The 18029-nt window shown below is 35.8% G+C and overlaps 1 protein-coding gene across 1 annotated transcript; it reads right to left on the bottom strand.

The window, feature by feature from the left end:
• Positions 1-12236: 12236 nt before the first annotated feature.
• On the bottom strand, positions 12237-14900 carry LOC150035745 (uncharacterized). The gene is made up of 6 exons (XM_090314415.1): positions 14743-14900; positions 14494-14692; positions 13858-14307; positions 12976-13156; positions 12780-12877; positions 12237-12605 (listed from the first exon to the last, which is right to left on the bottom strand). Exons 1-6 carry the CDS (start codon positions 14898-14900, stop codon positions 12237-12239), a joined length of 1455 nt encoding a protein of 484 aa, XP_090170541.1.
• Between the last annotated feature and the right edge of the window lie 3129 nt (positions 14901-18029).

Genomic DNA, 18029 nt, shown 5'->3' with positions numbered 1-18029 from the left:
ATTCTCTTGGTGCTCTATATTGAGTTGTGGGACTCAAAACAAGCTTGAATCAAGGGTAGAATGAGAAAAACTCACTATAACAACTTTGTTGAAGAACCCTTTCTTTAATCTGAATTTTCTCTAAAATTCTCTATAGATTGCATGCCCGATTTTCACTCCAACCTCTTCATTATATTGCAGATCAACATGCAAAGAGAAAAGTTGCATAAGTTGCAGCTCATGCTTGGAGAAGACAAGGCCAAGATGTTGCTTCATGTGAGCTACTTAAGTGATGGATAATGGAAAAATCCTTTTTCCATTTTGTGTGTTTTGATTTTCAAATTTTCCAATTTTATCTAAAAATCAAAATTTGATTTTATAAAATCTATTTTTATTTTAAAAAGAAAATTTAATTAATTTCATAAATTTCTTATTAAATAAAACTTAATTAATTTAATATCAAATATAAAATTAATTTTAACACATATCCATCTTTATATATTTAAATATAAATTCTCCTACTCCGTTTAATTCAAAAATTAAACATATAATTGTATCTCATATAATTACTAATTCCTTTAATTCTAATTTGAACGTTTCAAATTAATTTATCATGCTATTCTAAAAGTAGTCCATTACGAGCTAGTAGGGGGACCTCGAGATTAAACATATAACGTTTCACGGACCTACAGATCATGGGCTCCAACGATCTGAGATTAATTGACTAAACTCACTAGACCAAATTAATCCCCATTCGTTAACTAATGGGTCATTTCACTAAAGCCCATAGTTGCACTCCCGTAGATATATTATTTCCCCTGTAGATATATTATGTCCACGTAATTTAACCATAATCAGCAAGTCGACCCTTCACAGGTTGTTTGTAATAACGGTTGGGTCAAATATATGTTTTACCCCCGAGATTACGTCTTATTCTTCAAGTCCTTACTGATCCTTTAATGAACAACTGGTTTGTGATCCAATCACTAAACCAAACTCTCTCAGCCAAGTGAGAGGGTGGGACCCCTTGTTCAAGACCTGGATTCAGTACTTGAGAGAACAACCTTTCTTCTATCCCTTAATCGGGTAAGCGTGAACTTCATCTTGCACCTTATGTCCCCAGCTATCTATCTGGTGTTACTCCTGAAATAAGAGTCTTATTAAGTCAACGTTGTTAAGGCAACCTTCAACTATGCAAATCTAAGGGCAAACTCGAATAAACAGGAGTTCATAGTTAGCTCAGGATCAAGATCGAGTTACCTAGGTCATCTAGATGAAATAGTCAGTCTTAAACAGTAAACAACGTTATAAAGTAAGAGGTATTTCTTGGTCCTGATCTTATGCAAACTCATTGCATAGGACGCCCTCACTCCTTATGTCATAACATGTATGAATTAGGATCACATCGTATGTAACACTTTACAACTATTTGTAACAACTACAGAGTAGGCCGCATCCAATGGTATTACCAAAATAAGGTACCCAACCTCATTCATGTACCATAGATCATTTTGACTATTTACTCGAACTCGATCCACTCTTATGTCTCCACATAAAGTTCAAGTACTCATACAATAGTCATGGGTCTTAGTTTATTGAATTTAAACTTTCATACAATTTATGAGATCAATAACAAGTATATTGATAACAGAAAATGTTTATTATTTTACAAACTGCGAGTTTTTAGGATATAAAACCCAACAAAACTAATGTTGGTGTAGTTGAACTGTACCTCAAACCATTTTGATCGATGATTTGTACACGAGTTTGTGGCCGACAAAGATTTTTTTAACATGTCGTGTAATTGTAACACCGCTAATAAAATGGTGTTGAAATGCTTAGAAACAATCTCACCATACCGTATAAATTCTCTTTGAACTATCCAGTTCTCAATGTTGTGGGCTAAAATATGTAAGAACATGACAACCATCTCCTCTACATCTATAGCTTCAGTTCCAACTAATCGGCCAGTTGTCTTAAGTACATGACACAAAATGGCAAAACATCTTCTATCCATTATTATACTTTGACGACGACATAAGTCGGACTCATGAATGAGTCGAAAGTATGCTAATTGTTTAATATGATGTCTACTGTCGTGTGATGTGTTTTCTATCCTCCTATGTTCATTCAGTAATAACTCTTGTGTTAAAAGTAACTAACGTTGTGGAGTTATGAATGTTATTAGTATCGTAACTATTTTTGTTGGGTCCATTATGCACTCAAAAAATTGGATTTGGCCTTGAAATAAAAATTCTAGATCATAAAATAATTACAATACCAATTTTTTATGTTTTTTTTTACATTAATTTAAAAACAAATATACTATCAATTGGCATTGTATTTTTTAAACAAATCCAACAAATTGACTCTTTTTTTTTTTTTCATGTTATTCTAGAAGCGAATTAAATTGTTCTTTTTTATACACTATTGATTAGGACTCTTTTCTTAAAAAACTGTTTTTTTTTAAACTTTTTTCTTTCATATTGTTCTAGAACTATTTTAGGCACAAATTATTTTAATTAATCCAAAATTTCAAACAACTTTAGTACAATGGTTGAATTCTTAATCAAATTCTTAAAATAAAAACAATTTTTTGAAAGCTACTTTTTTTTAATTCTCAAATTTTGCCTTGATTTTTTAAATCATTGTAGATTTTAAATTATACATAAATTTTAATTTCTTGTTGTCCAATTATCTATTGATTTATGGATTTTGGTGGTTTTGATTTGAATTTGAGACTTATTTTAATTAATCCACAATTCTAGGATTTCAAACAACTATTTTGTTAAGTACAACTATTTTAATTAATCCAAATTTTCAAACTTTAGTACAATAGTTGAATTAGTCAAATTCAAAAAATAAAAGTCATTTTTTTAAAGCTACTTTTTTTAGTTCTCAAATTTTACCTTAATTTTTTAAATTATTAGTGAAAGGTAGATAATAAAGAAAGAAATTTAGAAGTGAGAGTGAAACAGTTTTTTTTTTTTTTTTTTAATTATTACAACCAATCATCCAAACATAGCAACAAGTATAAAGTAATGTTATTCATCCAAACGTAAACAAGATTTATAAAACAATCATCCAACTATAAATTCATCCAAACAGTCATATATTACTATTTCCATCATACAAACAACTATAATTAAGAATATATGAATATTCGTCCAAATTATTATGGATTCTTGTTAACGAACCTCACGCAATGCTTGAATATGCTAATAGTTCACCCTGACAAGAGCACACAAAAAGTAATGATTAGCAATAAATATAAGTAAGATAAAGAGAAATATGTAACCTAAACCCCGAAAAGGATTATATAAACCATAATAAAGACAGATAGTTATCACCTTAGCAAGAGAAAGTTGGTAAATAGGGTTTGATCCGGCTAATTCGTAATGAGATCAACCCTAAAACAAGTTACAATAAAGAATATCAGTACTATACTTAAGAAGTTATAACAAGGAGGCACTCACAAGGAGGCACTCGCCAACACCCGTGATAAAAAGTATGTTGGATAAAGAGGGAGAAGACATACCATTTGCATTTATGAAATAGATGGAATGTGTTTGTCCTTATACTTGAAAGCAAGTGAGAGCATAATTATAAAGTGTAAAAAAAATGAATAGAAAAAGGTCTTGCCTCAGAGTTATGAAATTCATTCATTGAAACTTGAATTTCAGATAATATCATGAATAATGAGAAATGAGAAATCAACAATATAGATCAAACAACCAACAATTGATTTTAAATCATAGACAAACAATGGTAAATTATTTCATTCAAGGAAGAATAATTGAAAATTAAAGACAAACAATAGAGACAATAGAAACCAAAAAGATGCAAAGTTCATGGAAACACTGAATAAGAAAATGTTAGAGACAAGATAAATGAGATGTCAATTGCATTAAACAAGTAGGTGAAATGAGTTTGGCCTAAGTTGGAGTGAAATGAGACACATATATAGTTGTGTGAACTATTGGCCCATGAATTTTTTTATGTGAGATGCACATATAAATAAAAGTCAATGATTTTGAAAAAAAAAAAAAAAAAAAAACTACCCAATAAACAGTAACTAATAACCACTATCAATAAGTATACAATAAACCATAAAAAAAAGATATAACAATGATGAATACAATAAACAGTACTTAACAACCACTGTTAATCAATATACGATAAATCATCCTAAAAACAAAGGATATGCTAATGATGAATATAGGAAATAGTACCTAACAACCACTGTCAATCAATATACAATAAACAATAGTCAAATGGAGGCCAAAAGTTACAAAATGGACAAGCAATGGACAAACAGAGACTGAAACGAACAAACAGTTACCAAAATGTACGGAAATGGCCAACTAATGGATAAAAACAGAGGCCAAAAGGGACAAACAATTAATAGATAGTGACCAAAATTGACAAACAATGGACTCTAATTTATAAAATGGACAAATAATTAAACCAAGAATGGACATAACACTATAGACAACACAGTGAAAATACCCTAATCAAAATCCATTCTTCTTCATCGGTCTAATGAAGAACATAACATATAGACAACATATGAAAATAACCTAATCAAAATTATCAATTTTCATCAAATTCATCAAATAACCTAATCAAAATTACCAAAATCCATCAAATACCCTATAGAATCAACAAATAGAGACGGTAGGCAAAATAATGAACATGAAACGAAATTCATAGCATAATTTCGAAGCAAAACGATGAACATGAAACAAAATAATGGACAATAGTGGAGGAACATAGAGCATGATTTACAAAATTTTGAGCTAAAATTGGAAAAAAAAAAAGAAAAAAAAAAAAGGACCTCATCATTGGCGGGGAAAGGAAAAAAAAATATTACCTTCGATCTCCCCCTACCAAGCTCTAGATCTCGTCCTTCACACTCTACCACTCTCCAAACGATAACCTCCACCCCTACCAAGCACAATCGTCCCTCAACCAAACAAATTAGGGCCTATTTTGATAGAGTTAGAAGATCAGATAAAGCATAAGAGAGAATAAAAGGTTTGGAGCTGCGAGAGAGATTGTTTGGAGCGGCAAGGGAAAGAGACACGATCTATAGATCTGTGAAGAGTCTAGAGAAAAACATGCAAGAAAAGAATGTAGGAGTATATCAGCATGTAGCGGAAGCAATAAAGATCAATAAGCATTCTAATTCATTAATTTTGGCTATAAATAAAGCATGCTCATACAATAATAAGAGGGTTTCAAGTCATACCTTTATAGAACCTTTGGAATCTCGAATTCAGCTGCAAATCTTTTCCAAATCTTCTTGTGAACCACCTCAAGGTATTCCTTACTATTCTCTTGGAGCTTTAGATTAAGTTGTGGGACTCAAAATAAGCTTGAATGAATGGAATTTGGAGAAGAAACACATTGCTGCAACTTGAAGAACTCCTTCTTCGACCTCTCAAGTTTTTCAGCAAAGACTCAAGAATTGCATTAGTTTTCATTTCCGATTTCCACTTCAATCTTCTCTATTTATTGTAGGACAATCATGCAATGGCGAAGGCTGCATGAAGAACACCTCATGCTTGGAAATTTGAATCAAGAAGTGGTGGAAAATGAGTGAGCTCCTTTGATGAAGAAAGTGGAATTCTCCCACTTTTCATTTTCCAATCCTTTCCAATTTGTGTTTTACAATTTTAATTTTGTTTTATAAATTGATTTCCAAAATCAATTTAGTTTTCAAAATTAAAAACTTTATTAATTTTACAAAATTAATTTTCTAATAAAAATACTAATAATTAATTAATTAAATAATTTAATTAATTCTAATTAATTTAATATTAAATATTAAATTAATTTTATACAGATTCCACCTTCATGAATCTTTGTTCATGAATTTAATATTTAAATCATATTTTAATATTAATCGATTCTCCAATTCCGCTTAATTTCAAAATTAAATGCGTAATTATATCTCATATAATTACTAATTCCCTTAATTCTATTTGAACGTTTCAAATTAACTTATCTTGCTACTCTAAGGCTAATCTATTTACGAGCTAGTAGGGGATCTCGTGGATCTACAGATCATGGGCTCCAACGATCCAAGATTAATTGACTAAACTCTTTACACCAAATTAACTCTCATTTGTTAACTAATGAGTCAATCTACTAAAGCTCATATTTGCACTCTCTTTACTGTAGATATATTATGTCCACTCGATATAACCATGATTAGTAAGTTAACCCTTCGTAAGTTGTTCGTAATAACGGTTGGGTCAAATGTCTGTTTTACCCCTGAGATTACCTCTTGTTCCTTAAGTCCCACTGATCCTCTAATGTGATCCAATCAACAAACCGAGTCCCTCTCGAGCCAATGAGAGGGTGGAGCCCCTTGTTCAGGACCCGAAGTCAGCACTTAAGGGAACAACTTCTCTACTATCCCTGAAAGCAGGTAGGAGTGAATTCCATTTTGCACCCTATGTCCCCAGCTATCTACCCAGTCTTACCTCTGAAATAGAGATTTATTGAGCCAACCCTCATCTATGCAAATCTAAGAATAATCCCAAATAAACAGGAGTTCGTAGTTAGCTCAGGATTAAGGTCAAGTTACCTAAGTCATCGCTTTGAAACTGACAATAAACAACATTATAAAGTAAGAGTGATTGATTTCGTGGTCCGATCTTGTACTAACCCATTGTATAGGACGCCCCCACTCCTCATGTTATAACATGTACGAATTAGGATCACATCATCTATAGCACTTTACAAGTCTTTATAACAACTATAGAGTAGGCCACATCCAATAGTGTTATCAAAATAAGACATCCAACTTTATTCATATACTATAGATCATTTTGATTATTTACTCGAACCTGATCTACTTTTATGTCTCCACATAAAGTTCAAGTACTCATGTAATAGTCATGGATCCTTTTAGTTTATTGGATTTCTAAAACGAAATAAGCAATTCAAATATTCAATAACTTATTAAATTTTCAGAATAAGTTTTATTGTTTACAAACCACGAGTTTTAGAATATAAAATCCAACAGAGAACCACCATCTACAGATCTGGTTTCGACGACGATGGAGCTGATGGAGATGAAGAAACACGAAACTAGATCTGAAGACGACACTGAAATCAGATCTGAAGCCAGAGAAGTAAAGAAAGAAGGAAGAACGAAACCAGATTTGTGCATACTGTTCGATCGAACAAGAACAGAGATAGAAATGAAAAGAGAAAAGAGAGGGGATGTTACAAATAGTGAACGACGTTGATCATGAGGTTCGAAACAATGTTCCCTAAAGTTATAATCTGAGGATAAATTGGAGCTCCAACTAAAAATAGTTAGAGCCCCAAACACGGAGTGAGCTATTATAGCCAATTCCACCCCACTCCACTCTTAGGCCCAAATAGGCCCTTGGAGTATCCAAAGGAAGAAATGGAGAATTTAAGAAACCAATTAGCATGTTCAAACATAGATATAAGAAATCTCAACATCTAAGACTACATTTGGTAACTATTTATTTTTTGGTTTTTTGTTTTTCAAAATCAAGTCTATAGACACTAGTTCTACCTTCAAATATCTTATTTTATTATATATTTTAGTTTAAAAAAAATCCAAATTTTGAAAATAAAAAAAAATGTAGCTTTTAAAAACCTTTTTTTAAAAAAAAAAAATTGGCTAAAAACTCAACCATTTTACGTAAGAAATATACAAATCATTGTAAGAAATGAAAGGAATTATGTTTAGTTTTCACAAACAAAAAACCAAAAACAAAATGATTACCAAACGGGGTCTAAATAATCAACTAATTTAAAAGTATCTTGAGCTTGGAAAACAATCAATTTCAAATAATACATATAGATACTCACAATTTCCCTATAATATTTTCAATTCTTACACCATTTTTCTCATAAATGAAACACAATTAAGAACTTTAAGTCTGTGTCAAAATCCCACAAAACCCCAAATTAAAGTTTTTCCTTCCAGGTTGAGCAAAATTTTGACTCTTCAATACCAAAAGACATGACAAAAGGAAAAACCTCGAGTAGACTAACTTGAATTGCAAAATGATCAACAAAGTTTATCTCTACAAGTTTGGTAATGAACACGTTTTCTTTCTTTTACTCGTTAGCTTAAAAATTACGACCAATTTTCTCAACCTACCTCTCGTTTTGTGTATTAAAACTCAACATATTAACCACTACTCACCTATTTATGCACGACCTTGTTAGAAGTAGAATATTTAAGTTATAAGATTCTTTACTGGTTCTATTATTTTCATTTATCTCTGTAGTTGAAGAAAAGAGGAATGGAAACAAATGTTTAAGATGCATTGAAGAAAAGAGGAAAACAATATGATAGATAGGGAAGTGTTAAGGCATATATCGAAAGGATGAGAGAAAGAGGAGATGAAGTTGAGATAAACAATTTTCCTCTATACACCAGCAACAATGACATTTTTTAAAATATTTTTTAAGGTTAAGTGTATTAATACAACTTTATAAAGTTTGGGATATTATTGAAATAAGGTACAAGGTTCAACGAAATTTTATACAAAAATAAAAAATATTTTATTTTAATTAATGTTTGAAATTAAGAAGATAATCACATCATCCAAATTAATTAAAAATATATATATATATATATATATATATATATATAAGATTATAACATAAAATGTAATAATACTTTGATTTAAATTAGAGTTTAAAATTAAGAGAATAATCGAATCATCAAATCCAAAATAAATAAAAAAGTAGAAAATATTTTGATTTAATTTAAAGTTTAAAATTAGGAGTTTAATCAAATCATCCAATAATTTTCTTTTGATGGAATAAGAAAAAATATCACTATATATATATATATATATATATATATATATTGATCTAAATCAAAATTTGAATTTAACAAGACAGTCAAATCCTTAGAGGAAAAAAAAAACTAACTAATAGATTATTATCATGAAATAAAAAAAATAATTATTATTATTTTGATTTAATTTAAAGTTTAAAAAGTAAGAGGGTAATCGAATAATCCAATAATTTTTTTTTAAAAAAAAGAAAGAATTATCACGAAATTTTAAAAAAGAATCTTGATTTAAATCAAAGTTTAAAATTAAAAAGATAATCAAATCATAAAAAAGTAGTACAAAATTGAAAGATTAATCAAATAATCCAAATTCAAATATCAAATACATGTTTTTTAAGCAAATGACCACGAATTTTAAAATAATAATAAGGAAAATTATTTTAAATGATAAAGCTGTTGAAAATATTTACAAGTAATAGTAAAATATCACAATTTATTCTAGGAAAATTGCAATATTTGTAAACATATTGGTTCATTTTCCTATATTTGAAAATAGCCATAATAATAATTGTAACGACCCTAGTTTCCTACCACATTCTAGGACAATATTTCATGCATGCATGGGCTTAACCGTACATTTTCTCTTAAATCATCAAATAAAAGAGCCAAATTTTATTTAATAATGCTCAAATGAGCAAAGGTATAAAAACATAATTAAATAATAATAAATAAACTAAAACAAAATAAAATAAAATTTACCAATCGGGGTACCCCTAAACCCTACTTTAAAAATGAAGGAAATTAAGTAGTCAAATAATAAAATTGATGTATTTTGCAGGAAAGTGTAAGACACCTAACTCCTAAACCAAATTTCAAAACATGATACTAGGTGCGGAAGCAGTAAATCGTCCTAATGGCCAAGTCACGGATCTCTCTTGTCATGCACCAGTCTGTCATTACCCTTACCTGAAAAATAGGGAAAGAAAAGGGTGAGTATAAAAATATAGTCAGTAAGCAGCCCACTACTAGGCTCACTTAGTGATCTGTTAGTCTATCCATTAGACCAAAATGCACAAGGTCATCATAGACATAGACATAGGCATAAAGGGCCAACCCGAAGGCACGCTTTCATAAGTAGTGACACAAAGGTCATAGACATAAACACAAGTGGTGATCCCAAAAAAGATACCGTACATAAGCATAAGGTGTGGCCCAAAAGCTCACACATGCAATGTGCATAGCCCAATGGTAACACTAACAGCCACTAAAATCTCATATGAACATAAGCATACAAACAGTCAACAAACAGTCAGTACAATCTCAGACATAAGCATGCAATCAAGGCCATGAATCAACATCAAACTTTAACACCGCTACCCATACATCAACTTCACTCATACATTAAACCTTATCACAGTTTGTTCATACATCAACATCAATACCCTATCCCCAACCTACTCATGCATCAAACCTTATCACAATGTTCAGTCTACTTTTACATCCAACTTTACACAGTACTTGATAACTGGCAGAAATGCCAGTTATTATAAGCCTTTTATTTAGAATTATGAGGGCTAATAGGTAGAAAACGCAGTAATAATACTTGGAATTTGTGAAAAATTAAGTTTTGCGTCGATTAGCACCTAAATCCTCACTGACCTAATATTATGTGTTATTCCGTGCCAAAGTGTTTATATTTGTAGCTATCGCAGGAATCACACGCATGCGTTTGAAGCTAACAATCACAGACAAATGCATGCGATGAAGCCAGTCTACTGCAAAGACGACGCAGACGACAATCACATGCATCTAATGTATGGAAGTTGCGGTAAACACATGCGTCTAACGCATGGAGAAAGCGATGAACAAATAAAGAATGCGGCCACAGATTGACAACCATAATAGAAGATCACAAGATGGGTAGAACGCATTGATAACTTCAGCTGAATTAAGCTCGGACGCATACCTTGGGAGTATCAACAAGATAAGGTGATGTGACAACGCCCATACCGCAACAAAAGCAGCAGTGAGCCATACCTTCATCATTACAGCTATCGGCATCCAAACTCTATAAATAGCCCTTGAGATCTTCATTTTAAGACATCCGAACTTCTGCCTCGGCAGAAGTTTGTGATCACAGATGAAAGCCTGAAAGAGATTTCCAGTGAGAATTCATCATCTCCATAACCCAGACCGAGTGACGATCAGAGCATTCGCTGGAGATAGAGCTCGAGAGAGACATCTCCACCATTCAACCATGGCACCACTGACAGTCTTGACGCAGATTCCTTCATCTCCCTTCTAATCTCTGTATTGTATTATATTTTAGCTTGAGATATTAAATATTTTGTGATCAATGCAAGTCTTAATTCCTTCATTACCGTCTTCTTCATCATCTTCATCTCTGTCATATTTTATCTTCAGTGTTTATTTATCAAAGTCAATCGCATGCTCAATCATGTAACCTAGAGATAAGACGCATGAAGCAACCCACCGAGAGGTGTGCGTTGTGCGAGTATAGTGAGTTAATCCTCTTTGCTTGATAAAAGATTGTAGCAACGCTTGTCTATGGGATGTTGCATTGCTTGTCTATAAATTAAATAGCCGCATCTAACTGCCTGAGAAGGTAAGAGATGGAATGCACTAAGCAAGGTTCGCATTATTCCTAGAGATAGGCACAATCTTGTGCTCAACGCAACCATGTACTATAGAAATATAGTCATGCGGCTGACCACCAAGAGGTGAGATGCATTAGTGCAACAAGTTGGGATTACTGGGGCGATTTAAGATAGTAAACATTACAATGCGTTATTGGTTGTTATGTTTCTACCTATTCTCATTGTAAACCTCCTATTGCTCAATCTGTTTAGCTAGGAGTAGGAGTAGTGTATAAGTCATTTAAACTTTCTTCACTTTATTTTTATTCTTATTCCTCGCCTCAAACGCATCACTTCACAAATAGTATTGAGTGACAAGTCCCCGTGTTCGACCTCGGATTACCCGAGAAACTTCCGTTTGTGTTATACTTGGCGCAAGCGTAAGAAAACTTGTGAAAGGAACACGTGGTCATTGCATGCTAAGATTAACGCATCATCATTCCGATGCATGACCTTAGACACATGGGAGCAAACGCATCAGTTATGTCTAACGCATGATTTCATGTTCAAACCTATCCATCCTTAATAATTAAAATAAACCAAATACTTCCTCAGCATGGAGACATGAAATACATTGTGGACCGCGGAGAGAGACGGTGGCAAGGCCAAACGGTAAGCCATAGAGCCGACCTGCTCCAAAATCTCGAATGGCCCTACAAAACGCGGACTTAGCTTACCCTTCTTCCCCAATCTCAGGACACCCTTCATCGGCGCCACTTTCAGGAACACTTTGTCACCTGCTTCGAACTTCAGATCTTTACACCTAACATCCGCGTAACTTTTCTGTCTACTTTGTGCCGCTAGCATTCTAGCCTGATCTTCTGCATGGCTTCATTCGTCAACTCCACTAACTCAGTTCCCACCAGTTTTCTCTCCCCAATCCCACCCCAAAAAACAAGAGACCTGCAACCTCTGCCATAAAGAGCTTCAAACGGCGACATGCCAATGGTAGCCTGATAGCTATTATTATAAGCAAACTCTGCCATATGTAAGTGGGAACCCCAACCCCCTAAGAATTCCAATGCACAAGCGCACAATATGTCCTCCAATGTCTGATTTAAACATTTTGTTTGCCCATCAGTTTGGGGGTGAAACGCTGTACTGAAGTTTAATCGCGACCCTAAAATGCCTGGAGACTCTTCCAAAAACTGGAGGTGAAACGAGGGTCCCTGTCGAACACAATTGATACTGGCACACCATGCAACCTTACTATCTCCTTCATATATAACTGAGCCCACTTACTCACCGCGTACGAGGGCTTTCCTGGAATAAAATGTGCCACTTTAGTAAATCTGTCTATCACAACCCAAATCATCGAGAAACTCTTCGCTGTCCTGGGCAACCCCGTAATAAAATCCATAGCCACGCTCCCCCATTTCCATTCTGGCATATCCAATGGTTGTAGCAAGCCTGTTATCTTCTGCCTCGGGGCCTTCACCCGCTGACAGACTAAACATCTACTGACATAGTCAGCTATCTCCCTTTTCATATTGAGCCACTAGTAATACCGTTTCACATCTTGGTACATTTTGGTACTACCTGGGTGCATCGAGAATGAAGAGTTATGAGCTTCTGCCAACAGTTCTCCTTTCAGGCCATCATCTACTGGGACGCACAACCGTCCCTGATACAAAAGATCCTTGTCCACTGACATAGAAAATTCACTTGCCTGACCCGACCCTACTTGACAACACTTCTGAACCAGGTCGGGATCACCCTGCTGTGCAACAATAATCCGTTGCCTCAAGGTTAGTTGCATTGTCAACTGGGCTAGCTGCTAAGTGACTTCCCCCACTGCCACCACAATCTCTGCTCGTTTCAAATCTATAAACAACTAAACTTGCTTAGTAATCAAGGCGACCAAATGAGCTACCTTTCGACTGAGGGCATCAACTACTACATTCGCCTTACCTGGGTGGTAGAGGATCTCGCAGTCATAATCCTTTACTAACTCGAGCCACCTGCGCTGCCTCATGTGTTAACTCTTTATGGGTGAAGAAGTATTTCAGACTCTTGTGGTCGGTGAACACTTGGATCTTTTCCCCATATAAGTAATGTCTCCATATCTTCAGGGCAAACACTACCGCTGCCAATTCCAAGTTGTGGGTAGGATAGTTGCGGTCGTGGTTCTTCAATTAGCGGGAGGCATAGGCAACCACCCTACCATGTTGCATAAGCACACAAACAAAACCCTTCTTGGAAGCGTCGCTGTAAATCACGAAGTTCCTGGAACCGTTTGGTACGGTGAGAACCGAGGCTAAAACCAACCTCTATTTGAGGTCCTGAAAACTGTCCTCACATGTTTTGCTCCAAACAAATGAAGCACCATTTCCTGGTTAGCTAGGTCAATGGCGTGGCCATGTTGGAGAAATTCTCTACAAACCTACGATAGTATCCAACCAATCCCAGGAAGCTACGCACCTCACTGACCTTTGTAGGGTAAGGCCAATTGGTAACGGCCTCAAACTTAGCTGGATCAATTGAAACCCCATCCTTCGACACCACGTGCTCAAGGAAGGACACCTTCCATAGCCAGAACTCACACTTAGAAAACTTTGCAAACAGTTTGTTTTCCCTCAGTGTTCCTAAGACCTTCCTAAGATGTTCCTCGTGTTCCGCCTCTGTCTTAGAGTATACCAAGATGTCATCAATAAAAACGATTACAAAGGTGTCTAGGAAGTCCCTGAACTCCCGGTTCATCAAATCCATGAATACCGCTAAAGCATTGGTCAGACTAAAAGACATTGCAATGAACTCGTAATGCCCGTATCTGGATCGGAATGTAGTCTTCAGAATATCACTGTCCCTGATCCTCAGCTGATGGTAACCTGGCTGTAGACCAATCTTGGAAAATATGGTGGCATCTTGTAGCTGGTCAAACAGGTCATCGATTCTAGGAAGCGAGTACTTATTCTTAATGGTTACCTTATTCAACTCCCTATAGTCTATTCATAAACGTAATGACCCATCATTTTTCTTCACAAACAACACTGGTGCACCCTATGGAGAAACACTGGGTCGTATGAACCCTTTATCAAGCAGTTCCTACAATTGAACCTTCAGTTCTTTCAATTCTGCCTGAGCCATTCTGTACAGAGTTTTGGATATAGGAATAGTGTCTGGCTTCAGTTCAATCATAAAATCAATCTCCCTTGGTGGAGGCAATCCTAGAAGTTCTTTCGGAAATACATCGGGATAATCTCTCACAACTGGTTCAGATGTTAGTGCAACCTTGGTTTCCCTTGTGTCAACTACGCTAGCCAAGATACTCCAGACACCTTAGTTAATCAATCTTTTGGCCCTAACCACTGAAATACCTTGGGCAAAACTACTGTCTCGGCCCCTTTGAACTTAAAGTTGGCTTTTCTAGAGGGGTTAAAATTCACCTCCTTATGAGAATAGTCTATACTAACATGGTTGGTAGCCAACCAATCCATGCCCAGAATTACATAGAAATCACGCATGTCTAATACTATAAGAGTCACATCAAGGGTGTTGTTTGCTATTTCTAACTGACATGCTTTTATCTTTTCACTTGCTATCATAATTTCTCCGATGGTGTAGACACTGATAAAACATAACCTAAAGGTTCAAAAACTAACATGGCATGCTTTACGAACAACGAAGAAATGAAATAGTGGGATGAGCCAGAGTCAAACAACATCAAGGCATAGTGCCCCAAGATTGGGAGCGTATCTGTCACCACTGTTCCCGAGTGCTCAACTTCCCGACGAGTGGTGGTATAGATTCGACCCTGCTATTGCTGTTGGTTTGAACTACCCTGATACGAACTCGGAGCTGACCCCCGCACATCTGGAACCACTACTAGGGCATTGGTCTGCCGTATGCCCTATCTGCTTACATTTGAAACAAGTTCCTGTGCCAATCAGACAGCGTCCCCAATGGCGCTTCCCACATGACTTGCACACCGGCTTTTCCCTCTGAACTCCTCTTGAACTCGTAGCTTGTCGTTGGGCATGCCCTACTGACCTACTTGTACTCTAGACCTTCTATAGAGGTCCCAAAGCTTTCTGCTTAACCTTCCTCTTCTGGCCGGGGGCCAGTTCCTCGTCAAGGACTTTAGGAATTCTATCCCTGAAGGACAACCCATACGAGCCGCTGCTCGAAAGGTTGTAGCATAAGTGGGAGACTCTAGGGCCTGCACAATGTCTCGTACCCCATCTCGGAGTCCTTACACAAACCTTTCGACCCTCTTTGCTTCGGTAAACACTAGGTCAACGGCGAAGAAAGACAATTTGTCAAACTTCTCTTCATACACTTCTACTGTCATGGTCCTCTGCTTCAAGTTCATGAACTTGGCCTGCTTATTGTACCTCACATGAACAGAGAAGTACTTCTCGTAAAACCGCTCCTTGAACTGATCCCACGTGGCTTGTCTTCCACCGGCTTATATCATTCTCTCATTCGAGTGCCACCAACGCTTGACGTTGTCGATGAGAACGAAAGCGGCACACTGAAGCTTCTGCTCCTCTGGACACCTCATGTACTGGAAGATCCCTTCAATAGTGGACAATTACAATTCTGCTTTTGTGGGGTCTTTCAGAAACCCGTTAAATGTCAGGGGATCATACTTCTTGAAACCTGGTGGGGGCATAGTCGAAGCTCGAGTCCCGCTTCTTGGTCTAACCCTCTTCCAAGTTGACCTAGAGGGGTCACGAGATGGCGGGTCCTGCACCTCTTGGCTCTGCACCTCGGGTTCTTACAGGTCGGGGTCCCGCTCCCCAACTACTTTCCTACCTCGACTACCCCTTCTTCTAGTTCGTGGTGCCATACCTAGTGACCACACGCAACACTTTAAACTTTAAATTAAATCAAAATAATTTCATACATATATATATTTCCCTAAAGGTTTTAAAACAACATACTGATTCTTGAATTTTATGAAATGGAAATTATGGATGATATGTGTTGGTGGATTGTGTTGTGCATTCAAGTTTCCCAGAGGAATCCAAGTGTAAAGATGAAGTATAGAATAACAATGCAAGTATAGTAAAGAGCCTGGAGCAATTTCTTACTGCCAGGCGTTACACTGTTTCTACCCGTGCTCTAAAGATATTTTTGCTTTCGCGAGAGTCAACCCACTCTCTGCTCTTACGCCCTAAGGTTCTCTCTCGAGCTGCCTTGGTCAATCTCTAGTGTCACCACTTTTCTCTTGCTCCACCGTAAAATGGAAAAGAAAACTATGAACAGAGGTATGAACTTGTAATGGTGATGAGGTAATCGACTGCTTAACCCCTTCTCTGAATAATGCACTTGGTATTTATAGGGCATCAAAGGTGAAATGCGGCTTCTCTCTCCTGGTTGTATAGATGAGATAACTTTAGTTCCTGACTGATGCGCCGGATAATTGTCACCGATAAAGTTGGATGTACTTTGTGACCGTTATCGGTTGTCAACTTAATTTGGATCTGATTGCCGTCAGCTTTCTGTCCCATCAATCTTAATTGTCCTTTCGTCCGGATGCGTCCACCATGTTTGCGAGCACGATCAACGCAAAGTCTTGTGGTGAAGTTGCGCTCGACTATTGTATTCCTATGATCGCATTCTTTGCATTGCGTTAATGCATTATTCTGCATAAAAATATAAAGATCAATTGCTCTAATGCATTGGACGCATGCGACCGCAAATTATAGAATTTATGCTTAATGGATGCAATTTAACATATTTCATCAACGCAATCTAACATTGTTTAAGGATTTAGCACTATAATAACATGCATTTCTGCCCGTTATCACACCCCCAAATTTAAACAATGCTTGTCCTCAAGCATAAGCTAAAGATTCTTTTAGCAAGTTAGCTGCAAAGTTCTTTCCCTAGATTTCTCAATGATACTTCGTTCAAATCCTATATGCCAGAATTTCCTTAAGTCTTATTCAAATCTCTTCCTAAAATACTTCTAACACTTAGGGATTGCAAGCTTTAACTTTCAAAAGGACTTTACTGAATTCCGGAACATATGATTTATTTCGAAAAGAAAATTTTCCATCGAGGTGCTAAATGATTTATCCTTGCACAAAAATTTTCTTCATTGCTATTTTTTTCTCTGACTTTGCGCCAATCCGAGTGTCTTGCCTTCTTTTTGGCTTGCCCCCACGTGTGTCATACAGACATCCAACTACGAGCAATGCACACTTTCTTAGACTAAACTCATACCAACTTGGCAGTGGAGTTGCGGTCATTTATTTATGCGTTTATCCTGCTGACTTACTTTTGTTTTGGCTTGCCCCCACGTGTGTCATGCGGACATCCAACTACGAGTAAGTGCCTTTCACAACTTAACTCTTACCAACATGGGTTTCCCATTGCGTTGACAGTGGAGTTGTTATAATTTTTTTTGTAGCAAGGTCGGAAACAAATACCCCACCCCCAAATTTAAAATACGGCAATGTCCTTATTGCCAAAAGATTAAAATAAGTCTTGGGATGGTCATAGAATGCGTTGTAAAGAAAATTTGAAAGAAAGCTAGCAAACCCCTAACTTCGAGAAATATTTCATGAAGTGACTATCCTAAGATTTACGTTGACTCTAGTATATACGTAAGAGATAGAAGCATATTTTTCATCATTAAAATC

Source organism: Benincasa hispida, chromosome 6 (genome assembly GCF_027475165.1).
Source record: "Benincasa hispida cultivar pf3 chromosome 6, pf3_genome.v1.1, whole genome shotgun sequence".
NCBI lineage: Eukaryota > Viridiplantae > Streptophyta > Magnoliopsida > Cucurbitales > Cucurbitaceae > Benincasa > Benincasa hispida.
The sequence above is the reverse complement of the archived record's forward strand: the minus strand, read 5'-3'. Positions and strand labels throughout refer to the sequence as shown.

Excerpts from the sequence above, each read along its gene's own strand:
- LOC150035745 (XM_090314415.1), bottom strand. The coding sequence starts at position 14,900 with ATGCGTGATTTCTATGTAATTCTGGGCATGGATTGGTTGGCTACCAAC. Across the intron at positions 14,693-14,742 it reads TTGCCCAAGGTATTTCAGTG|CGTAGTTGACACAAGGGAAA; the intron begins GTTAGGGCCAAA and ends TATCTTGGCTAG. Across the intron at positions 13,157-13,857 it reads ACCCTACAAAGGTCAGTGAG|CAGGGTGATCCCGACCTGGT; the intron begins GTGCGTAGCTTC and ends ATTGTTGCACAG.